The sequence below is a fragment of the Pogoniulus pusillus genome, chromosome 31 (genome assembly GCF_015220805.1).
Source record: "Pogoniulus pusillus isolate bPogPus1 chromosome 31, bPogPus1.pri, whole genome shotgun sequence".
Classification (NCBI taxonomy): Eukaryota; Metazoa; Chordata; class Aves; order Piciformes; family Lybiidae; genus Pogoniulus; species Pogoniulus pusillus.
The window spans coordinates 480,373-506,003 of NC_087294.1; the positions used below are offsets into that span (position 1 = coordinate 480,373).

Genomic DNA, 25,631 nt, shown 5'->3' on the forward strand with positions numbered 1-25,631 from the left:
GTCGTGACCTTTCTGCCCCTGCATGCAGATGATGCAGTTGGGTATTTGTTTAGACAGAGTGGAATGGCTGCTGCACAGAAATAACCTGCTACTGAGGGTACTTTAGCTTCTACCAGCTCTTGTCCTGCCCCTTTGTCTAGAGGAGCTGTATTAACTCTAGTACATTAAATGTCTTGGAGACGTTTTGCTGGTAACAGTAATTGGAGGCTAAATAAAGGGTTCCAGCGCACACTTAGCTCTAGTTCAATTATTCACATAAAAGATGGTCTACACGTTTTCTTGCCAACTCAATCATTCATTTTCATAGTAATGCTTCCAGTGTTAATTAGAAGATTGACTTCAGTATTCTACATGTTTACCTTTAAGTGAGTTGTAAAGGAGAGCTTAACTGTGGCACAGTGCACTCAGCACCCCGGAAATCCAGGACATATGTTTTCTGAAAGACACTCCAACAGTTTAACCAAGAGGAAAGGGAGAATTAATCTAACATTTCGTTAGTGAAAAGGAGATCTGAGCAATTGGCTTCAGCTTGCACTCTGACTCAGCTCATTTTCTTAGTCTTCATTTTCTTTTAAAGTGCTTCTTTTGGCTGTAAAACTGCACAGTGCACCAAGAGCTGTGACAAGATGAGGGATGCAGCCACATATCACTTCTCGTGGAGGAGACATGCAGTGAATTGATTCAGCAGCAATGCGCAAGCAAAGTATAGCTGAGATCTGCTTTCCCTTGGCTTCACTCTTCAGGGTGAGCTGTACTCAGTGTAGATCAGCTCTTGTCTAGGGTCTCAATCTTTGCACCCTCTACCACCCCAGCTTTTTTTAGAAAAAAAAAAAATCTCTGGCTGTGATTCCAGGCTGCCTTCAGGCATCATTTTTAATCTGGTTTAAAGACAATTGAGGTAAACAAAAGGACTTTCAAGCTCAGTAATTTTATCTAAAGAAATACTGCTGAGTATAGCTGATGTTTCACTTGCTGTGTGAAAACACTGATAGAAGTACACTGAATGTATCCTAGTTTTTCTGTTGCTTCTGAGCATAGTTTGCAGTATTGTCTTTAGCCTGCACAGCTTGTGCACTGTTATGCTCCCAGGAACACAATGTTTTCTTTGGGTAGGCTGCTGTGAAGGAGAGGTGATCGACTGGGCATTTGAACTAAAGGTCTCTTCTTTGACTATGCAGAGGTGCTGGTTAACCAGGCAGGTGATGGGAGAACTTCTGTCCTGAGCAGTGCAACTTTCTTGCTCAGGCTTAGGAAGAGCCTCTCTTAGAAGTGGCTCTCTTGGTCATTCTCCTAATGGATATGTGTCAATCTTGATGATGCCTTGGCAGAATGTATGATTTTGATTCATACCAGTATCATAACTTTGAATGCATATCAATGATATAATTCTGGAGGCAAAATATATGTAATTAGCTTTCTACTGGCAATGTGCATGAATAGCTTGGCAAAAGTGAATGCTCTTTGATGGTTTTAAGTGAGCTATGATGCAATGAAGCATGTACACATGTAAGTCAAGTATGAAATTTGGAGTCTTGTCTGTTCAGAAAGCAGAAATGATTGTGAAACTCTTCTTAAAGCTTTTAGAGGTGTTGAATACATAAGGAACTACTTTTGGGTTTGGGTTGTTGGTTGGTTTTGGTTGTTTTTAATTTAATAGGTAGACATACTTTCTTTTAGAATTAAAAATCCCAGTGAACATGGTTTTAACCTTATGTTAAAAACAAAACGAATCAACAAACCACAGCCCACAACCCCCGTCCAAAAACCCTGCAAAGCAAAACCCAAAGTGGGACAGTACGAAAAGGCTCCTGAGGATTTCAGAGCTGCTTTTGATTTTGTGAGGTGGAAGCACTCAGTCCACTCTGAACTCCTTAAGTGCTTGGCCTTGTGTGTTTTACTACTAATAATTCCCTTTGATAGAAGTTCTCAGCAGGTATTCCTTTCTTCTGGTTTGGGTTTTTCTGTTTGCTCAAAAAGCAGAACGACCATATGACTATTTCTGAGAGTATGTATATATATATATATATATATATATATATATATATATATATATATTTTAATTGACACAAAATGCACACACTACAGTTTGCTTGTGATCTAGTTGCATTGTTCTTTAATTTTGGCCATGGGAATATACTACAGTTCATATTAAAACAAAAAAAAAAATCCCAATGAAAAGCAAACAAACAAACACAACAAACAACAAAAAAAGCTTTCTATTAATATATGTTGTAGCTGCAAGGCACAAGCATGGGCATGATCAGGCTACCACAGAAGTTTGATAGATATCAGTGTGGACATAAGCATAGGTACACTGCTGTGAAACCAGCTGTGACAGCAAAATTAGTCCAGACATGAAGAAGCAAGCTGAATACTTCTAAACACTTCAGTGGTAAAGTTTTTAAATTTTGGGGGGGTGTTTTGTGTTTGGGGGTTTTGTTTGTTTGTTTGTTTGGTAGTTTTGCTGTTGTTGTTTGGGTTTTTTTTCGATTGGTTGGGGTGTTTTTGTTTCCCTGAATGGTTAATATTGAAATCCAGTAAGAAATACTGGATTGCAGTGACACTGACATGGAGTAGCACCTTGCTTTGTAGAGAGTCCTTATGAATCACTCAGTGGAGAAATGAATGACGACCTGCTTTAGCCCTGTGAGAGAGGGAGAGAGAGGGGCTGCTGAAAATGGGGGAAGGGTACTGCCAGAGTTGCCTCATTTTGATGGTTTAGGAAAAGAAACACAACACTAACCCAACAATTAGAAACAAAAGCCGCAGCCTGCATCGGCCCTCTCTCCATGCGGTGTGGCTCCTCAGAGCCTTTCTGTGAAGGCAGAGGCTTGGTCTCCCCATTCACCAGTGCCTGCCCCTCGTGGAGCGCTCCTGTTCTGCGGCAGAATGCCAGTTCGTTCTGAAGATGCTTGGAGTGGAAACTAAAGCCTTGTTCATTTCAGAAGCATTGGGTTTGTTAGTCTACAACTCGGGAAAGAAAAAGTAATTGATTTTAGGAGCACTTTGCAGTTCTGCAGTGCTTTCTCAATCTTCAGAACTGCAGAAACTATGATTTGGGTAATAATTTTCAGTGTTAAGTTATAATTTATTGCAAGGGTAAAAAATCACTTTTGTGGCTTAAACTTTGCTCAAATGTGTATTTCTAATGGCTTGAAAATCACACTCTGAACATAGCCTGCAAACCTAATTCTGGCAATACTCAGGTATGTGCTGTATCACACACAACACAAGGGATGAGCGAGGCAGTTGTTTGAAGGTGGGGGGATGTGGTGGTGCTGTTTGGCTTTGTTTTGATGATTGCTTTTCAAGAGATGCAGATTGTCAAAAAGGACCTCAGAGGCTGTTGCAAAGTAACTTGCTTTATCTCCACGTAGGTTTCTTTGTTTTTTCCCTTTGACTAAAGGAAAAAATCTATAAAAAGAAAACAGAAAATCAATTAATAGGTCTCTGGTAGTGCAGGGACTATTCATTGATCAGGAACCGGAGGAGGCACTGTCTTTGTGTAAAAATCTTTGTGTTGCACGTGTGTTAGCTGCTAGTTTGACAAAATCTAATGATATGTAAATATTTCCTCACCATGCAGAGTGAAGATTTCCACATATACACACAGTACTGCACCAACTACCCAAGGTAGGAATGCTGGGCTTCCATTTTTCATCTGTCTCTTCACCTGCTTATGTAATGCAAGCTACAGGCTATGCAAATAAATTCATGCCCTTTCTGCTGTCCAAATGGGAGGGGAAGAACCACAGAATTTACCTTCTCTTCTTAACTTAAAATTAATTAAAAGTAACTCATCTGAAATTGACTTTTTGGTTTTTTGTGGCTATTATTGTCCTTTAGAAACCATATTCATACTCTGCTTTGCTCCAGATATGTGATTCCCAGCATGGGAGAATGGTTGCATGTCAAAGGAGAACAGAACTGAATTTACAACATAACTTAAAATAAGCAAATAAGTAAATAGTTGGGTGGGTTTTAAAGTGATTGGATTGGGAACCTGCTGTCCCCTTTTACAAGGGAATAAAGAAACTAGCTTTGGCCTTGCCTACAGACTTACAAAGAAAACGTGTCTTAAAGTCATGTATTGGTATTTCCAGGTCGGTGGCTGTGTTGACAGAATGCATGAGGAACAAGGCACTGGGCAAGTTCTTCAGAGAGCGGCAAGAGGTGCTGCAGCATTCTCTGCCCCTGGGCTCCTACCTCTTGAAACCTGTCCAACGCATCCTCAAGTACCACTTGCTCCTGCATGTAAGCACCAATTAGAAACGTATTTAATTAGGGATTCTCTGTGTTCTGCCTCCGGTCCAATGCTTGAAAGTTAGAAGGCTTGTGGGTCTCTTTTGATGCTCTTTCTCTTGAGGGTATTTGACTTCTACATATGGAGACTGTGCATTTGTCATTTCACAGCATACACATGTACCTGGAGCAGAGAACCTATGGTAATTGTTCTAGACACACTTGTGTCAGTTTGTGCGTCCAAATAATCTGCTTTGTAAGGAACAGTGCTTTGTAATTCTGAAGTTATGTGGAAGATTCTTGTCATGATTAAGCACTTTTGTACACAAATTTATTATTCCAATGAAAATGGCATTTCCCTCATCTGTTGCAATGCTGGGGGTGGTTGAAAGAAAGGCTAAATGTATATAAACAACCTGAGTAGCTGGAAAGCAGCCAGGAAGAAAGGCACCCAGGGGTACTGATAAATAGTAGCTGAAGATGAGCCAGCAGTGTGCCCAGGTGGCCAAGAGAGCCAATGGCATCCTGGCCTGCATCAGGAACAGTGTGGCCAGCAGGACAAGGGAGGTTATTCTGCCCCTGTACTCAGCACTGGTCAGGCCACACCTTGAGTGCTGTGTCCAATTCTGGGCCCCTCAATTCAAGAGAGAGGTTGAGGTGCTGGAAGGTGTCCAGAGAAGGGCAACAAAGCTGCTGAGGGGCCTGAAACACAAACCCTATGAGGAGAGGCTGAGGGAGTTGGGGTTGTTTAGCCTGGAGAAGAGGAGGCTCAGAGGTGATCTCATTGCTGTCTACAACTACCTGAAGGTACATTGTAGCCAGATGGGGGGTGGCCTCTTCTCCCAGGCAACCAGCAATAGAACAAGGGGACACAGTCTCAAGTTGTGCCAGGGCAGGTCTAGGCTGGATGTTAGGAGGAAGTTGTTCCCAGAGAGAGTGATTGGCATTGGAATGGGCTGCCCAGGGAGGTGGTGGAGTCACTGTCCCTGGAGGTGTTCAAGTAAAGCCTGGATGAGGCACTTAGTGCCATGGTCTGGTTGGCTGGCTAGGGCTGGGTGCTAGGTTGGACTGGATGATCTTGGAGGTCTCTTCCAACCTGGCTGATTCTATGATTCTCTGACTGGTAAGAATTTTGTCAAGAGGAATGACTGAGGGAGTGGGAACTCTTTCCATATTCAGTGAACTGAGTTAAGCAAGTTTTGGAAATTCCTCCTTTATTGTTAATGTTTTCCACTTATGTTTCCTATTGGGGAGTTATTTTCTAGTGAAGTGCAAAGACACTGATCCTTCTTTAAGATGTCTGATGCTTTTCTGCTTTCCAACTGCACACTAACACCTAGTGTAATTCCGTTAGGGTTTTGTAAATGTGCAGATGTGTTCTGCATTTAAGAAATTCATTAAATGCTGTCTGAAGAGGTCTCTTGGTGTGCTGTGCTTTCTTTCTCTGCCTCTCTGCTCACATCAGCTGCTGCCAATATGGTCACTGCTAAACTGATCATAAAGGCCTGCCTTTGTTAGTCGTCTTGTGTTAATCAAACTGATAACAACAAACAATAGTTACAAAAGCAGGAATGTTGCATTTGAATCATCACACTGCAAAGACAAAATAGGACGGATGAAAACATATTACTGCATTGGACCAGGAAAATTAATTTAGAACTAACAAGGTTTTCTTCCCCCTCTCTGCCACAGGAAATAGAAAACCACCTTGACAAGGACACTGAGGGCTATGACGTTGTGCTGGATGCCATAGACACAATGCAGAGAGTGGCGTGGCACATAAATGACATGAAGAGGAAACATGAACATGCCATCAGGCTCCAAGTGAGTTCCACAAGAGATTTTAAGAGTGTTTGTGAGCTGTCTTTGTCAATATATACACCATTAACATTTCTTAATGTATCTTTTTCTTTAACCTCTGTTGAGCATGCCTGTGTCTGTCTGATCCAATCATGGTCATAGCTGCTGCAGGAAAATCTCCGACGTCTTCCCTACAAGTAGTATCCTGTGGAGCTTTTATTTTGCGGTAGTATGGAACTTAAGATAACTTTTCCTTCTTCCTTTCCTTCAATTGTACAGCAGTTCTGAACAGTCCTAGGGCATGGCTTTGTTCAGAAATTCTGTGGTTTCTGATTTCTCCCCTTTGTGCTGGTGAATTTTGTTTTGAGGTGTTTCTTCTGCTGCATCTTGTTTAAGTATTTTCCTCATGGGCTTTTGAAGACTCCTTATCAGTTGCTTTGTGAAAAGCATAAAACTTGAAGTGTTACAGTTACAAAAAAGTTAACTTTGCTTCAAATGAAAGATTTTGGAAGCAAAACTAAAAGCTGCACCCTGAGTAACTTTTGGTATGAAGAGCAAGCTCTTTTGCAGACTTTCTACAGGGTTTTTTTCAGTTTCAAACTTCCCAGTGAAGCATGGTTTTTACATGACATTTTCATCAGCAATGCTTTGATTGCTGTAGGGAAATTGAGGGGACTTTTTAGTTTATTCAAAGAGAGCAATGGGCTTGTATCATTCCAGAGATGGAGCATTATTCTTTGTCCCTTTTGTTCTTTTTAACATTAATGCAAGTTATTTGCAGTCATTTTATTGCGGGCTATTTTCTTTTCATTGTTGTTGTATACATGTAGGGAGGATAAGGTGATATCTGATAATGTCTTGCCTGCAGCATTGTAACCTTTGTCACCCATTGCTGAAAATGCATGCTAAGCACTTTCAGCGATAGTTTGCTATAAATCTAAGTAGTGACAGCCAGCAAGATTTGGTAATAAAGTTAAATGGGTTTGTAAAAAAATGGGGTTTGGATTTGGTTTGGCTTGGAGTTTTCAATGGAAAAAAAGCATTGTAAAAAAAAAAATTATGCTCATCTGAGAAGTTATGAGTTTGTAGAAAATGTTTGCATTCATAGTTACCCTCTGAAAAAAACCCAATCAATTTCTTTATCCATATGAACAAGTATTCTGTGGGTCTTTGCACTGCCACTCAACCTGTAATGCTGCAAGTGCTGTGACAGGAGTTCCTGCAGTCTCCCTCAGTGCTGGCAGAAAGTCTGTGCTGTACCTTGCTTTTCTTACAAGTTCCTGCAGAGTTCTGACAGCATGCAACTTTTTTTATTTGTTGTGTTATTTTTTTTTAATAACAGTCTTGCATATAACTCAAAGTGTGCTGCTTTGGGATTTTCCTCCTGTGCGTGCTCTAGGCTGCACTTGTCCTTCAAATCAACGGAGTTGTTTTCTAGCAGGATGCTGTGTTGAAGTGTAGTGTCCTAGGGAGACCAGCCTGCTTTGTTAATGCTGGCAGTTGTAAAGTCTGATGGATGTTTTTAAAGATTTTCCTAGCTAAAGTTCAGTCTGCTTTTAGAATTTGCTGTCCCATGCTTCACTCCCATATCACTGCCACTGGCAGAAAAAAAACCAAGTGACTAAAGGAAACAGGAACAGCCACAGCTGAGTGACACAGCCTCATGAAGATCTTAGATCTTTCTCCAGCCCCTCCCCCCCTTTTAAAATTAATAAATAACATGAGGAATACCTATTATATGTGTGCAGATCATTAAAAGTACACATATTTGTATCTTTGAATGATCAGTTGACCTAATTATGTCTGATCCTTTAGCCTTTCTAGAAGCAGCTCTTCAATCTTAACCCCTCACGGAAGTGTCTGTGAGTCTACAGGACACAGCCATGGCATTAACGTTTCGTTCAGGGAGGGACCTCACAACTTCAGGAGGATACCCAGGGTGAAAGGGAAATGTTAAGAGAAGACTCTTATGGGCGTGGATGGCACAAGAGATACGAGTAACTCAGTTGCAGACCGTTTTCTGTCTCTGCAAGTCTGGGGGTATGAGGTTGTGGTCTTTCAGTACAGACTGCCCCAGGGAGCTCAGGACTCTCTGTTAGGTCCACATAGAGGCAGTAACCAGTACTCAGGAGAGCTTGTTTTATTGTAGGCTTTGCAATAGGCTTCCAAGCCCCAGGCTGGGATGTTTCCCATAACCCAGCAATGTCAGTACTAGTGTGTGGTGACTTTCCAATCTTGGCCGTTGAACTCCATACAGGAAAGTGATAATGACCTTAACAGGTTACTGGAGTCAATATCTCTGAAACCAGTGTTGGATGTTCTTTGCTCTCTTGCAGGAGATACAGAGTTTGCTCACTAACTGGAAAGGGCCAGACCTCACGAGTTACGGGGAGCTGGTGTTAGAGGGAACATTCCGCATTCAGCGAGCCAAAAATGAGCGCACGTTGTTCCTCTTTGACAAGCTGCTGCTGATTACAAAAAAGAGAGACGAAACGTTTGTGTACAAAGCTCACATACTGGTAAGTCAGAGAGCAGATGGAAAATGCACCATCTCTGCATCTCCCCAAAGCTTCTTCATGATTCACATTGTTTCCTGTCTTTGTTACAGTGTGGGAATCTGATGCTTGTTGAAGTAATACCAAAGGAACCACTTAGCTTTAGCATCTTCCACTACAAAAATCCCAAGATGCAGCACACTGTGCAGGTATGACAGAAACCTCCCTGCCTGCTGGGTAACCTGGCCGATGACCGTATGCTCTTCCTATGCAGACACAGCCCAGTACTGCATTTTCTCACGATGTTGCAATGTTTTATCAGGCAAAATCACAGCAAGAAAAACGCATCTGGATTCTTCATTTGAAGAGGTTAATTCTAGAAAATCATCCTGCTAAAATTCCTGCCAAGGTAAAAGGCCTTTTTAAAAAATCACCAAGTACCCCTAGATATGTGTGCTAATGCAAAGCAGTCATGTCAGCTGCAATTTGGAGAAAGTTTAGATTCCAGGAGGTTTATTAACATGTTTCCTTATGTCTTTTGAAAGCTCCTCCAAATTGATGTTAAAATTCCACAATAAACATCTACTGGGCTTGGTATAAGAGTAGAAGAATTTAACTGGCTTAGCAGCATTGCTGTCCATATTAGGATTTGTCCACTAAGACATGAGTAACAGATGCAGCATCAGAAAGCTTGACTGTGAGAGCATACCTTAGCTGGATACTGCCTGTCAGCACAACACTGAGGTGGCACTAATTGAAGCATGTGTAGACATTACTAAGCTAACTTTAATCTTTCTTGGTTGCATATCATAGCACTGAAACCACTGGAAGTGCACACTTCACTTTGCAAATACACCCCCCCATCCTTAGCTGGGACATCTAGGCCCTTTTTGGTGAGATAGCAAGCTTTATGGCAGGAAAAAAAAAAAAGAGGCATTGACATCGTACTCATAGCTGCAATGTCTTGAAGTAGGAAAACTTAGTCCTTCTGTTTATGAAAACCAGCCCCAGAGCAACCTGTGCTATTTCCCAGCATGACACACTGCGTCTCAAAGGGTGGTACCTCTAGTGAACTCTTGTGATACAACAGCTGCTAACTCATGTGCAAACAGGACTTTTTCCCTAGTTCTTTTTTTCACTGAATCTACTGTCTTTTTTTTTTCTTTGGCATTGGTTTTGTGGTTTTGTTTCTTTGTGTTTGTTTGTTTGTTTGTTTGTTTCATTTGTTGGTTTGTTTGTTAGTGGTCAGTTTTCCTGACTTTTTTCCCCCTGAGTTTATGATGTAAACAGCTAAAAAAGGTTGCCAGTGACTGATGTACACAGTGCTGCACTAACTCTCATTTTCAAGAGTCCAATGAATATATAATTACGTAAAAAAAGCCCTAGCAAGCGCTGTCATTGATTCTCTTTTTGCTGACAGAGCTTATGGAAGGTAAAATGTTTATGCTGGAATCCATACTTGCAATGTAAATGCTCATTGCACTTTATTAGCTTGTAAAAACAAAGCACTACAGAATTATTTCAGCTTTTATATCAAGATTTTTTCTTAACTTCCTAAGGTTTTTTTGTTCCCCCCTCCCCCCCTTTTTTTTAATCTGTGGAAAAAAATCCATTGTAAGCACAATTGCAATGCCACCTGAGAAAAGAGAAGCCTAACCGAATAAATCTTCCAGGCTGGTTTTTTTAATGGTAGTTGAGAATTGCGAGATCTCTCTGCTCAGCCTTGGAAGGATTTGCTTGAAGTCCACATATGACACCTGGTGGAAAATTACCCAACTGCAGAAGGGCAAGCTGGTTAAATGGGATCTTTGACTTGAGCTTATTTGCTTACTTATTATCCTGATGTGCTTGATAAAATGTCACAGTTCTTTCTGGAATTAAAAACCATGATAAATTTTAAGCACTCATGAGACTTTTTTATTGTGGTTCAATCTTATTGACACTAAATGATTCTTTTTAAATGTGTTTGTAATAGCTGTTCCTCAAGTTCGAGGAGCTGTTTTCTGCCGTGACAGTTCCAGACTTGGGAAACAGTAATGGAGTTAATCTATTTGGTTTTTAGGGAGGAAATGTTCTGCGAATCAAAAAATAAATCTTGGATACTGGGGCCAGGTTTGTGCTAATCCCAGCATATATGGAGACATATATCAGTGACTAATGGGGCTTGACTCTCCGTGGAGGAGAGCCAGCATATACAGCACGATCTCAGCACAGCACAGCCCCTATCTCTGAATCCAAAGTAGGTTTTACAGACAGATGTGCTGTTCCTCTGTTCTCCAGATATTCCTTACACCAGTGGGTGCTGTAGGTGTGTATTCCTCCCCTTGTTCGGCCAGAAAGGAGGTGGACATGTGAGGCACTGGCTGCAGTGAACAACAGGTTTCTGAGTGAAGACCTGAGGATAAGCTCTGATGAGATCCTGCCAGGAAAATTCTCCTTTACATACATACCATATCCAGTGCACACAGAAAGAACAAAAATAATGCTGCTAGCCATATTTATTAGCTCAATTCTTGAAACTACTTTTTTTTCCCATGTATAAGCTGACCCTACTGTCTGCAGTATGCAATGTGGTTTATCCTTTTGCTTCAAGTTTAATTTTTTGATCTGTTATTATTTTCAGGCCAAGCAGGCAATTCTAGAAATGGATGCCATACGTAAGTTGGTTCTTCTCCACCTTTTATTGAAAAGTCAATAAAACCATCTTCAAAAGTGTGGTTGTAACTGTTGATTTCAGCTGAGGTGTATGGAGGCCAGGGTTATGTTCTTTGATAATAACTTTGCTGGAAAAAACAAAACTGGATGCAGATCCTGTGAAGCTCTGTAGGCATTGGGCTGACTGATCTGCCACCAGCAAGTTATATCTGGTGATGAGCAAATAAGAGGCAGATAAGCCCTTATGTAAACACTAGCCACTCTCTTTTGCTTACTCTGTGCTAAATGTTTGATCTTTCCTGTGTTGCAGCGTAAACTCCTCCTGGCTAGTACCCACTGAAGGTCTGACAATAAATGAATGCAGATTGAAGAAGTATGTAGCAGTGTTATGACGTCTTTTTGATGGCAAACCTGCTGCTGAATGACAGCAAGGCTTGTGCTTGTGTCTGAGGAGCTTACCTCTGTATGTCCCAGGAGCCAGAGTTAGAAAGTTCACATGATGCTGCTGTCTGTGCTCTGATTGCAGTCCTATCTTCACAATCCCTGCTCTTGCATCTTCTGCTTGCTGCCTTTGCTAGTGCAAGCTGCCTTAGTTCTTCATGTTGCCAGTGACTCCTAGATGTGTAGGGAAATGAGAACTGTCCTACTGTATAAGTGCTGAGGATGTCTGGGAGCAAAGCAGGCTTGTTACTTATTTGTGTAGTTGTAGAGAATTGGTCATGGAAGCTCTGACTGAGAAACTGGCAAAGGAACACAATGCCAGGGGATATATGTTACAGGGTTAGCCTCCAGAAGCGACGCACAGCTGTATGGACAAAATGATCCCGGGCCTGGGGGGTTACCAGCAGTGTATCTTGTGTTCCTTCAAAGGCCAGCGGCATCCTGGCCTGTGTCAGGAATGCTGTGGCCAGCAGGACCAGTGAAGTCCTTTTGCTCCTGTACTCAGCACTGGTTAGGCCATGCCTTGAGTACTGTGTCAGTTTTGGGCCCCTCCATTTAAAAAAGATGTCAAGGTGCTTGAACATGTCCAGAGTAGGGTAACAAGGCTGGTGAGTGGGCTGGAGCACAAGGCCTGTGAGGAGAGGCTGATGGAACTGGGGTTGTTCAGCCTGCAGAAGAGGAGGCTCAGAGGAGACCTTCTTGCTGTCTACAACTACCCGAAGGAAGGCTGTAGCCACGTGGGGGTTGGTCTCTTCTCCCAGGCACCCAGGGACAGAACAGGAGGACACAGTCTCAAGCTGCACCAGGGCAGGTTTAGGCTGGATGCTAGGAAGAAGTTCTTCACAGAAAGAATGACTGGCATTGGAATGGACTGCCCGGGGAGGCGGTGGAGTCACCATCCCTGGAGGTGTTTAAGAGGAGGCTGGATGAGGCACTTAGCTTTAGTTAATTAGAAGGTGATAGGTTAGACTCGATGATCTCAAAGGTCTTTTCCAACCTGGTTGATTCTGTGATTCTCTGAATGCATACATTTATCTGATGTGCCACCATATCAGTCGTAAGGGAATGGTGGCACCACCTCTGAAGCGCGCTACTGAGGCACATGAAGGGACACCCTTGTCACTCCCTTATTCCTTTTGCCTCTGGTTATTCCACAGATCACCCAGGCTTCCACTATAGCCCTGAGGGAGAAACGAAATCGTCGTACCAGCCTAAAGAAGGCACTACTCCTCACAGAGTGAGAAGGAAATCAGGTGAATCAAAATGACAAAAGGGCTCTTTAGGGTTGGACGAAGCTGGGCATATAGAATTGATCTTTAACTTGCACTCCATGCACATTTAGCATGGCACAGTATCTCTCACCTACGGGTGGAGCATTTTATTAACCATTTATTGTGTGATTTATTTTCTTAACCCACTGTTTGCATGTAATTTTGTGGATAGACCTTCCTAGTGGTGGATACATAAAGAACAGTGGGGACTTTCTAACGAATGAAAGAATGCATATGAAATGACACAGACATATTATGGAGATCTGACATTTCTCTCCTCCCCCTTCTCCAGTAATTACTGGCTCAGAGATAGCTCCATGCTGATCATAAGAGACTTGTTATTTGAAAACATGATTACTATCTTAGTGTAATGTCTGCCTCACGAGTAGTAGTGATTTGAGAAGTGGCAGTGTTGACTGTGGATGTTTTTTTTTTCTCCTAGCTCAAACATACATCCATAATTTAGCTTCCTCTTGAGGTCAATACAAATGTCTGCATAGCCGTCTGATTATGTTGTAGTTATTGTGTCCCCCTCTTCAGCTACTTGTGCCTTTCCAATTTGGAGTCTGTAACACTGTGTATTGGGAATGACCTAAAAGGGCTCATTGATGTCATGATTTATCATACAGTAGCATTTGTGTCTGAAAAACAATCAAGCATCTTCCTTTGTTTCTGAGGTGAAGAATTGCTTTGGTGCTGCTTTGCTAGTAAAAGGAGTAGTATAAAATACTGGGCAAGTGGTCTCCCATGTAACATTCATCTACTTAAAATTTTAAAGCCCTGCTAAGTTGTTGGTATCTTATACATATTTCTGATGTGAAAATGCCTACAACACAGAGCAATGATAGAGGTGACCATGTTTTTTGAAAGGAGAAGTCTTATCATGAGATAAAAAATTACATGGGGCTTCTTGTATGGAGGACAACTGCTATTGCATTGAGAAACATGGATGATCTTTGGGTAGCTGTAGGTTTGACATGTCATCAAATACTTTCTTAATGAGAAAATTCAGTGGTGAAGAAATTAAACCCTGTCTCCCTTGCACAGTCTCAGAAGCTTAAACTTTGATACCTCTTTTACAAAAAGTTGGTCAAGAACTTTCTGTGGGTGCTGAAGTGCTTAAAAACTTTGTTATCTCTTTCAGAACCCTCATCTAGAGTCCATAAAGTTTTGAAGTCAAGTGGTAAGTTAATTTGACTACTGTCTGTTGACCCTGTGGTTCTATATTTTGTAGAACAAAGGAAGATAGATGTTCTTCTCCTATAACTTCCCCTAAATAGGTTAGGCAGAGGAGAGGTGGAGGTGTGCAAAGAAATCAGCATGTTAATGCTTACATCTAATGTCTGCTTTTCCACACTGGGATTTTGGTCCTGTAAACATCCTAGTGAGTCTTGGTCATTGTGAGTGGTTGCTCTTATCATATTCATGTTGGCAAGTCAGGACCTCAGGTAGAACTGTGGTAAAACTCATGCAGTTTCTGTTTTCTCAGAGACCCTGTAGTCTGTTGTCTCAGTTGCAGCTGCATCTAATGTCCTTTTGGGAATTCATAATGGTGATATCAGCGTAGCATTAAAATGGGCATAGACTGGCACCAATTCGATAGTTCAGTTATGGTGAAGCATACATTTCTTTTTTTCAGACTTAAGCCCAGATATGCAGAAGGTAAGCGATTTCTCATATTTCTTCTTTTAACACATGACTTAGAGCACAGTATTTCCTGCAGAATCCACAGCATTGTAGTTCTATTGGCTTGGGGAATGGCAACAAAACTATAAATGTTGTTTAGCATCTCTGATACCATTACTGGAATGAAAACAGCAGAAATACAGCTAACAATGTCAGGAATATCAAATAAAGAAAACCCGACTGATCCATTTGGTTTATAATACAATACAATCAATTCCCAATGCTATACAGTACTTAAAAACGCCACTCTAACTGCAGAAGTGCTGTCTACAAAGATAGTGTTTGTTGTTTGAGGGGTACTGTCCTTGCATTTTTTAAATAAGGTCAGAAAGTTTCATTTTACCTTGATCTATTTATCAGTGTGTACCCAAACCGAGCAGAGGACAGCTTGAGCGGATGGAAATGAGCATTTCTAATGTTTCTATTTTCTGTGAGAATTTGTAATGAAGATCCCAGAGCAGTCTGAAAGTCTCACGTTGAGTTTCAGATCCTAGGGTTTTATTGGGGGAGGAATTTAAAGTGGTGGCTTTTAGAAGATTAACAACAAAGAGGGTACATGAAATATGACCTCATTGGGATGCCATAATACTGAATCCCATGACTGAGGTTTTTTTTTTTAACGTATATATTTTTACTTCTAAACATTCTGTGGAAAAGCACTGATTATTCTACTCATTTCTTTATGAGTGTTATTCTAGTGCAGCTAACTGAATGTAGCTGAAAAACTGTCTGTAAGTAAAGCAGTGTCTCACTGAAATACAGCATCTCTGCAAACTGCTAATCAAAGCTTTGTGGTGTTTCTGTTAAGCGGATCAGTATCGAAGGAGCCCTGTTATCTCAAGCCACCAAACTCGGATCAAAGGAAGCTTTGCTGAATTCTAGGAGAAGAGCTCCACTGGAGCCCAGTGGGTTGGAAAGCCAGTTTCAAGAGTCCATCGACCCAGCCTACAGTGGTGATCAGGATGAAACTCTTCGGACTTCTGCTACAGAACAGATTGATGCTGATGATGAGGCAGAGTCTGAACAGGTAAGAAAGAAAAGAAGGGAAATAAAAAACGCATAAGAAGGGAAGAAATAAAATCCGTTTTTCTTTGGGAGGATAAAAGAGATATTGAAATCTGTAAACCAGGAAGGAGGCAGGAGGCTCCTTAGAAATATTTTTATTTAGATCTCACAGAATGTTCTCTTGCATTTTAACAGAGGAGATGTAAAACTACCCTGTATACAAAGGAAGAAACCCTTGTTACTTGAGAGAGATTTTACTTGGTCCTTTGCAGATCTCAAGCCTAGTTCTGAAATAAAGCTACTGCTTTTACCTGTTGCACACAACTGACTATTCCTTCCTTCTCCAGCTGATACAGTGAAACAAACATTTTTAGGCCACATGCAGAGACGGTGGGTCGGAGGCAGGAGGCTGTCAGAGGCGAGATCGGGGTACTGATGAGTCGACTCGGCAGCTTGCTATGCAGCAGTACACTTTATTAGGGCAGTGCAGCGTCTGAATCATAGAATCATAGAATCAACCTACCCTGGCACAACTTGAGACTGTGTCCCCTTGTTCTGTTGCTGGTTGCCTGGGAGAAGAGGCCACCCCCCACCTGGCTACAATGTCCCTTCAGGTAGTTGTAGACAGCAATGAGGTCACCCCTGAGCCTCTTCTCCAGGCTGGACACCCCCAGCTCCCTCAGCCTTTCCTCATAGGGTTTGTGTTCCAGGCCTTTCACCAGCTTTGTTGCCCTTCTCTGGACATGTTCCAGCACCTCAACATCTCTCTTGAATTGAGGGGCCCAGAACTGGACACAGTACTCAAGGTGTGGCCTGACCAGTGCTGAGTACAGGGGAAGAATAACCTCCCTTGTCCTGCTGGCCACACTGCTCCTGATGCAGGCCAGGATGCCATTGGCTCTCTTGGCCACCTGGGCACACTGCTGGCTCATCTTTAGCTTACTATCTATCAGTACCCCCAGGTCCCTTTCCTCCTGGCTGCTCTCCAGCCACTCAGTCCCCAGCCTATAGCACTGCTTGGGATTATTGTGGCCAAAGTGCAGAACCGTGCACTTGGCCTTGTTAAATCTCATCCCATTGGCCTCTGCCCACCCATCCAGCCTGGCCAGGTCCCTCTGCAGGGCTCTCCTACCTTCCAACAGATCAACACCTGCTCCTAGCTTGGTGTCATCTGCAAACTTACTGATGCTGGACTCAATGCCCTCGTCCAGGTCATCAATAAAGATATTGAACAGGACTGGGCCCAGCACTGATCCTTGGGGAACACCACTAGTGACAGCTGCCAACTGGATGTGGCACCATTCACCACCACTCTCTGGGCTCTGCCATCCAGCCAGTTCTTGATCCAGCACAGAGTGAATCTGTCCAAACCATGAGCTGCCAGCTTGGCTAGGAGCTTCTTGTGGCAGACAGTGTCAAAGGCTTTGCTGAAGTCCAGGTAGACTCCATCCACAGCCTGCCCCACATGCACCAGGCAGGAACCTGATCATAAAAGGAGATCAGGTTGGTGAGGCAGGACCTGTCCTTCCTAAACCCATGCTGGCTGGGCCTGATCCCTTGGCCATCCTGTAGGTGCTGTGTGATGGCACCCAAGATGACCTGTTCCATGACCTTGCCTGGCACTGAGGTCAGGCTCACAGGTCTGTAGTTTTCTGGCTCCTCCTTACAACCCTTCTTGTGAATGGGTATCACATTGGCAGCTTCCAGTCTTCAGGGACCTCTCCAGTGAGCCAGGACTGCTGATAAATGATGGAGAGTGGCTTGGCCAGCTCAGCTGCCAGCTCTCTCAGCACCCTAGGGTGGATCCCATCCGCTCCCATGGACTTGTGAGGATCCAAATGACGCAGCAGGTCCCTTACTGCTTCCTCATGGATTAGAGGGGAACTGTACTGGTCCCTGACTCCATCCACCACTTCAGGAGTCCAGCTGTGCTGGAGACAACCTGTCCCACTAGTGAAGATTGAGGCAAAGAAGGTGTTAAGCACCTCTGCCTTTTCCTCATCCTTTGTCACTATGTTCCCCTCTCTATCTAACAAGAACTGGAGGTTGTCCTTGGCCCTTCTCTGCCATTCAGATATTTAAAGAAACACTTTTTATTTTCCTTGGCAGCCGTGGCCAGCCTGAGCTCCAAGTGGGCTTTTGCCTCTCTAATTTTTCCTCTACAAGACCTAGCAACTTCCTTGAACTTCTCCTGGGACACCTCCCCTCTTTTCCAAAGGTGATACACTCTCTTTTTAATCTTTAATTCCTTCAGCAGCTCCCTGCCCATCCAGCCTGGCTGCCTCCCTCGTCGGCTCCTCTGCCAGCTCAATGGCACAGTGGCACAGCTGCTCCTGTGCCTGCAGGAGTTCTCTCTTGAAGTAGGTCCAACCTTCCTGGACCCCTTTGTTTCTAAGGGCTATTTCCCAAGGAACTTTCTGAATTAGTTCCTTAAATAGGCTGCAGTCTGCCCTTGGGCCGTCCAGTGTGGAGGTTCTGTTGATGCCCCTCCTGGTTTCTCCATGTATTGAACACTCTGTAATTTCATGGTCACTGGACCCCAGGCAGCCTCCAACCACCACATCCCCTACCAGCCCCTCTCTATTTGTGAGCAGCAGGTCAAGCAGGGCTGCCCCCCTGGCAGGCTCACATAACAGCTGGGATAAGAAGTTGTCTTCCACACATTGCAGAAACCTTCTAGACTGCTTCTTCTCTGCAGTGTTTAAGTCCCAGCAGATGTCTGCTAGGTTAATGTCGCCCACCAGAACAAGGGCAGGTGATCTTGAGGCAGCCTCCAGTTGCTTAAAGAGTAATAAATCAACCTCTTCTTCCTGGTTGGGTGGTCTGTAACAGACTCCAACCAGGATATCAGCCTTGTTGGCCTTCGCCTTAAGTCTCACCCATAATGACTCAACTTGAACATCTTAGATTTCTACCTCCATGACATCCAGAGCATTCCTAATATACAGAGCCACTCCCCCGCCCTTTCTCCCTTGCCTGTCTCTCCTGAAGAGTCTGTAGCCATTGATTACAGCACACCAATCATGTGAGCCATCCCACCACGTTTCAGTGATTGCAACAATATCATAGTTTTCCTCCAGCACCAGAGCTTCCAGCTCCTCTTGTTTGTTACCCATACTGCGTGCAGTAGTGTACATGCACTTCAGCTGGGCTGCTGCTTTTACTCCTAGCTCTAGCCTACCATCCTCAATTCCCTTTGATTTATCTCTAGTGCTGTCATGTTTAACCCCCTCCCCCTTCCATTCTAGTTTAAAGCCCTCTCAACAAGCCCAGCCAGCTTATGTGCCAGGGTCCTTCTCCCCTTCTGTGATAGTTGTGTCCCATCTGCTGATTGCAGACCTGTGGCAAGATGAAGTTCCCCAAGATCAAAGAATCCAAAGTTATGTTGGATGCACCAACCTCTGAGCCACTTGTTCATCAAATATGCTTTCCTATTCTTCTCTGTATTCCAGCCTGTGACTAAGGGTATAGATGAAAAGATTACCTGTGCCCCTGCTCCCTCAACTGCTTTCCCCAGTGTCTTAAAGTCCCTTTTGATAGCTTTTAGCCCTCTGTTATTAATCTCATCATTCCCTGCCTGTATAACTAATAAGGGATAGTAATCAGAGGGCTGCACTACAGTAGGCAGCCTCCTGGTACCATCCCTGACCCGGGCCCCAGGGAGGCAGCAGAGCTCCCTGTGGAAGGGATCTGGCCGGCATATGGGGCCCTCTGTTCCCTGCAGAAGGGAGTCACCAATAACAATTACCCTCCTCTTTTTCTTCTGGGTACTCGTTCTGATGCGAGGGGGTAAATGATTTGTCTCAGTTGCCCTCCCAGCCGGTGCTGCTTCCTTGGGAGGATAAAAGAGATATTGAAATCTGTAAACCAGGAAGGAGGCAGGAGGCTCCTTAGAAATATTTTTATTTAGATCTCACAGAATGTTCTCTTGCATTTTAACAGAGGAGATGTAAAACTACCCTGTATACAAAGGAAGAAACCCTTGTTACTTGAAAGAGATTTTACTTGGTCCTTTGCAGATCTCAAGCCTAGTTCTGAAATAAAGCTACTGCTTTTACCTGTTGCACACAACTGACCATTCCTTCCTTCTCCAGCTGATACAGTGAAACAAACATTTTTAAGCCACATGCAGAGACGGTGGGTCGGAGGCAGGAGGCTGTCAGAGGCGAGATCGGGGTACTGATGAGTCGACTCGGCAGCTTGCTATGCAGCAGTACACTTTATTAGGGCAGTGCAGCGTCTGAATCATAGAATCATAGAATCAACCTACCCTGGCACAACTTGAGACTGTGTCCCCTTGTTCTGTTGCTGGTTGCCTGGGAGAAGAGGCCACCCCCCACCTGGCTACAATGTCCCTTCAGGTAGTTGTAGACAGTAATAAGATCACCCCTGAGCCTCCTCTTCTCCAGGCTGGACACCCCCAGCTCCCTCAACCTCTCCTCATAGGGTTTGTGTTCCAGGCTCCTCAGCAGCTTTGTTGCCCTTCTCTGGACATGTTCCAGCACCTCAACATCTCTCTTGAATTGAGGGGCCCAGAACTGGACACAGTACTCAAGGGGTGGCCTGAGCAGTGCTGAGTACAGGGGAAGAATAACCTCCCTTGTCCTGCTGGTCACACTGCTCCTGATGCAGGCCAGGATGCCATTGGCTCTCTTGGCCACCTGGGCACACTGCTGGCTCATCTTTAGCTTACTATCTATCAGTACCCCCAGGTCCCTTTCCTCCTGGCTGCTCTCAGCCACTCAGTCCCCAGCCTGTAGCACTGCTTGGGGTTGTTGTGGCCAAAGTGCAGAACCCTGCACTTGGCCTTGTTAAATCTCATCCCATTGGCCTCTGCCCACCCATCCAGCCTGGCCAGGTCCCTCTGCAGGGCTCTCCTACCTTCCAACAGATCAACACCTGCTCCTAGCTTGGTGTCATCTGCAAACTTACTGATGCTGGACTCAATCCCCTCGTCCAGGTCATCAAATGAAATAGTGCTCAGAGAAGGTGTGTACAATCAGTTTGGGACTGGCACAAGTGGACAGTACAGATTGGCTCAGAGTCATGTGCAAGGTGCAGATAGGTTGCCCTGTGTCAAAACAACCTGCGGTGTCTGTCCCAGGGGGCCGGCAGGCTCAGCTCCCTGCAGGTGTGCGTGGGTTGCTCACTGTCCACAGCTCAGCTTCCAGCTCAAGGACACTTCCCAGCACGAGTTCTCATGTTTACCAGCTCACATCCTGCTGCGGGAGAATTCCCCCACAACAGCGTCTTCAGGTCTCCAAACAAGGACTTGGCTATTAAGTTAGGACTCTGGTGCTGCCATGTGTGATATGCTGTATCTTGAGAGATGCTGGCAGTAGCTAGGAACATGTGGACTTTAATATGAGAAGTTGTGAGTAGGGTTTTTGAAAATCAGAATCTTTATCTGTATCTACTGCACTGGTGATATTTTCCCCACATCTGCTTGTTTCCACACATGTGTAGTACTTCTGAAAGACTGGAATTCTGGTTTTGAAATGTGGCTATATTAAGATAGTCATACCCTTATGGGGTCCATTTATTTTGTAAGTTATCCAAAATCTATTATTGAAATTCCTTTTGAGTCTTACCTTGCATCTCCTCTTCAAAATTGCACTATTTGCAGTGTAAATGTTTGATAAAATTGTATATCATATCAGTGTAGTGCACTGTGTTGCAATTCTCTGTCTTCCTGATATGACTAAGTGCATCACTACAAAAATGTACAATAGTAGCATAGTCTTTAATCCTACTTATGACCACAATCTCAGATTCTCTGTGTTCCCACCACATGTGCCCTTCACCCTGAGTTAATTTCCGCACTGTCCAGCACAGAACTTCTGGACCATCTGTTTGTTAGTTTGGGTTCAGGCTTCTCTGGTGGGTTGTGGTGGAGGGGGAGGGTGTTGTGTTGGTTGCTTGATTTTTTCTCAGAGGTTGGATGACAGTGTATTTTTCAGTTGAGATCTCTTTCTGGCTTTCAAGACTATGAGTGAAAGTGAGGCTATTTCTTCCCCCTTTTAAAACAAAAGAAATCTCTGAAAGCTGATTTTTTGTGTGATCACTGTCTTCTGTTATAACTCCAGCTGCAAGGTTAAGCCCTCAAATTCTGCTTTCAAACTCTTTTGACAAGTTGTATGGATTGATACAATTTGTTTGATTATCATAAATAAAGCTTTCTAGGCTCTGAGTCTTTCTTGTGGCAGTGCCTAGAGAAGAGGAGGCTCAGGGCAGAGCTCATTGCTGTCTACAACTACCTGAAGGGAGGCTGTAGCCAGGTGGGGTTGGTCTCTTCTCCCAGGCAACCAGCAACAGAACAAGGGGACACAGTCTCAAGTTGTGCTGGGGGAAGTCTAGGCTGGATGTGAGGAGGAAGTTCTTCACAGAGAGAGTGATTGGCATTGGAATGGGCTGCCCAGGGAGGTGGTGGAGTCACCATCCCTGGAGATGTTCAAGCAAAGCCTGGCTGGGGCACTTAGTGCCATGGTCTGGTTGAGTGGCTAGGGCTGGGTGCTAGGTTGGACTGGATGAGCTTGGAGGTCTCTTCCAACCTGGCTACTCAGGAGCATTTTGTGGATGCCTGACATCCTGTAGCTGTTAGGAATTTTTCTGAAAAAAACTCTACCCCCCAAAAAAGTAGATTTTATTACCTCTCCATTGTGACCTTTTTTTTTTTTTCTTTTTTAATTGCAGGGAGTGCAGCAAAACTCACTGCAGAAATCAAAAGGGGGAAGAAAAAGACTTAATAGTCAAGCTGCTGAGAATGTTGAAAAACGGAGAAGTGTTAATCTCACCAAGTGTGATGCACAGGTATGTAATTATTTGACTTCTGTTTTGCTGTGCATCATAGAGACATCTTCTGCTTAAATCATGCATTAATATTCATATAACTGAAACGTTCCTCTGTATGATGAATATGCTGACCTCAGCCAGCCGGTCAAAGGAGGTGATTCTCCCTCTCTATTACACTCTTTTGAGATCCTGCCTGGAATACCATATCCAACTCTGGAGTCCCCAGCACAGGAGGGACATGAAACTGTTAGAGTGGGTCCACAGAAGGGCCACAAAGAGGAACAGAGGGCTGGGGCGCCTCTGCTGTGAAGACAGGCTGAGATATGGGTTGTTCAGCCTGGAGAAGAGGAAGCTCAAGTGAGACTTTATGTCAGCCTTTAAGTATTTGAAGGGGGTCTACAGGGCAGCTGAAGACAAGCTCTTTACAAAGGCATATAGTGGCAAGATGCACAGGGTAATGGCTTCAAACTGAAAGAAGCTAGATTTAGACTAGACAGAGAAATTCTTTCCCATGAGGGTGGCAAGGCACTGGAACATGTTGCGCTGAGAAGCTGTAGAGGCTCCAACCCTGAAAGTCTTCAGAGACAGTCTGGGTGGGGCCTCGAGCACCTTGTTCTAGAGGAAAAGGTGTTCTTGCCCATGGCAGGGTTGTTGGAACTAGATGATCTTAAAGGTTCCTTCCAACCCAAACCATTATATCGTTCCATGACTTAAGAGTATTCTTTTGGGGGTGAGTTAAAAAACAAACCACAAATACAACTAACCAACCAAATCAACACAGGCTTAAGCCAAAAGGAATTATGTTTCCCTCTTTTTCCCAACTTCTGGCTGGGAACATCTATAATATCCTTCATGTTAGCATTGGCAGGCATGTGGCCTTGCTCTAAATTGGATTTGCTAACTGAGCTGGATGAAAACTTATTCTAAAAAACAAATTAAACTTTCAGTGACATATGCTAGAGAGCATAACATACCTTTCTGCTAGGATTGTAGGCAAAGGGAAAGGGAGGAGAAGAAAACTTTGGCACAAATCCAGAGTCTGATTAGCTTAATCCAACTGTGAAACTGCAGAGTTAGCATAAAAGGTTTGATCTAACTTCTGCCAAACAAATTTGCCTTTAATTACTCATGCCTGAGCATGAGCCAGTGTCTTGTATTTGAATCAGGATGATATATAATGCCAAAAGTGACACTTAAGTCATGGTAAGGATTAAAAGGCAAAGTAGCCTGGCACTGTACTTTGGCTCCCTGGCTCTCTAGTAAGGAGTCTTCTCCCCTTGCCCATGTCCACCTGACTCCATGCTGTAGCATGTGCTGGTGCTATGACAGTTCTGTGAGTGGAAGGAATTGCTGTGTTATTGCAGGGGACAGGTTAATGTTAACTGTGTATTTCAAACTTCCACAGAGCTCCAAGGACCCTTCAGATGAAGAGTCAACCCAGCTGAGTACCAATCTTCCATTCTCCTGCACAGCTAGACAGCCACCGTTGCTGAGACAATTCAGCACACCCCAGAGCAACTCGCTGATCATGAATCTCCTGGGGAGGAGTACCTCTGTCAGAAACATCTGGACTGACCATCAGATTAGGCAAGCACTTTTTCCCAGCCGGCACGCGCCTCACGAGAATGAAGACGACGAAGATGATTACCAGATGTTTGTACCATCAGGTTCTACACCCAACACTAGTTCAGCTGTGGGTGGAGAAAGGAGGGGTTCTTCTGGGCGTCCGTGCAGCTGGCACTTGGGAGTAATGCACCAGGACGAGATTTCCAGCCCCACTCATCACAGAATTGTTAGGCGGGCCAGCAGTGCTGGTGAGAGTAACACCTGTCCAGCCAGCACAAGGCGCAAAACAGGGGAGCACAGGCTCCGAAGGGACGCCAAGAGAGCAGAGGTCAGTGACATGAATACGTACCCCGAGTCTTCAGAAGAGCTAACCATTGATGATATTGAACATGTTTATGATAATATAAGCTATGAAGACTTAAAGCTGATGGGTCTGGCAAAAAGCGAGGAGACAGACCGTGGTCCCCAAAGATCTGCTAGAGATTCCCTCTATGAGGCTGAAAACAAAAGCAGCTTAGATTCATCCTCACAAAAGAGGACAGCAAATCAAAACAGGGCCTCCATCTGTGCTAGCAGGGAAGAGATACTACTCAGCAGAGAAGCACCTACTTCGAGTTTGGATGAGCTCAGAATCATTGAAGATAGTATCTATGACACCATAGTGCTTCCAGAAATGCCATTATTGAATTTTAAGTGTGATTCCTTAAAATGCTCTAAAAGGAGAAGTTTTCTGGGCCTAGAAAAGAACTTTGCATGCTGTGATAATCTACAACAGTTTGTTTCTGAAGAGAGTCTCCAATTCAGTGAAGATGAAAGTCCTTACCATCGTGTTCCCACTGGCAATGACAATTTGAGCCTAGTAGATAGCTCCTCCAACTCAGATTCACTGTCCCATAAGTCTGCAGCAGATAAACTCTCAGAGGAAGTTGATGAGATATGGAATGACTTGGAGAACTACATCAAGAAGAATGAGGAAAAGACAAGAGACCGTCTCCTTGCAGCCTTTCCTGTTTGTAAAGATGATATGCAGGATAGGCTGCATGCTGGTAGTACACCTGAACTGAGTAAAGATGTAGAGTACTCACTGTCTACTCTCTCTCTGCCAGAAACTCCTGTATTCCTGAATACTCTGAAGCCCAGGGCTGCCACCATAAGTGAGGCTAATCCCAGGCTTGAAGACAATACACCATGCAAGGAGAACTCTTTTATGGGTCTAAACAGATCTTCCTTCTCTTGCGAGATGCCTTTTGTAGATAGCCCATACGAACCTGCCAATAGTGTTCTGTCCAATGCACATGCAGAGGGCATAGAAAATGACTTGGCTGTTGTGGATAAAACAAAGAACAGAGTTTTTATGATGGCAAGGCAATACAGTCAGAAAATTAAGAAGGCTAATCAGCTTTTGAAAGTGAAAAGTCCAGAGCAGGAACAGCCAGCTAACAGACAACAGAAACTGAAACACAAAGATCTTGCTGCTATTCTAGAGGAGAAGAAACAAGGGGGTCCTGCTATTGGTATGTTAAAAATATTTCTATACTATATATTTCTTTAATAAGTTTCAGTGATATTCATGTATTGACCTGGAAGATGATGAGTTTTCCCCACTTGGTTAGCTGAGTATCAGTGTTGTATTTTCTGTGTTACCACTGAAATGAGATTTCTTCCAACATGAGTAGTC

General features: G+C 43.8%; 1 protein-coding gene across 9 annotated transcripts in view; it reads left to right on the top strand.

Annotated features, from left to right (window-relative positions):
- The window catches only part of PLEKHG1 (pleckstrin homology and RhoGEF domain containing G1), a 149,734-nt gene that overhangs the window by 120,357 nt on the left and 3,746 nt on the right, over positions 1 to 25,631 (top strand). For all 9 annotated transcript variants that reach the window (XM_064169385.1, XM_064169387.1, XM_064169389.1 and 6 more), the window contains 13 exons: positions 3,587 to 3,633; positions 4,104 to 4,254; positions 5,935 to 6,066; positions 8,379 to 8,561; positions 8,651 to 8,746; positions 8,860 to 8,946; positions 11,161 to 11,194; positions 12,791 to 12,886; positions 14,049 to 14,087; positions 14,544 to 14,566; positions 15,399 to 15,617; positions 22,289 to 22,405; positions 23,793 to 25,467. In XM_064169385.1, coding sequence (XP_064025455.1) covers positions 3,587 to 3,633; positions 4,104 to 4,254; positions 5,935 to 6,066; positions 8,379 to 8,561; positions 8,651 to 8,746; positions 8,860 to 8,946; positions 11,161 to 11,194; positions 12,791 to 12,886; positions 14,049 to 14,087; positions 14,544 to 14,566; positions 15,399 to 15,617; positions 22,289 to 22,405; positions 23,793 to 25,467 — 2,899 coding nt within the window. The remainder of the gene's footprint in view (positions 1 to 3,586; positions 3,634 to 4,103; positions 4,255 to 5,934; positions 6,067 to 8,378; positions 8,562 to 8,650; positions 8,747 to 8,859; positions 8,947 to 11,160; positions 11,195 to 12,790; positions 12,887 to 14,048; positions 14,088 to 14,543; positions 14,567 to 15,398; positions 15,618 to 22,288; positions 22,406 to 23,792; positions 25,468 to 25,631) is intronic.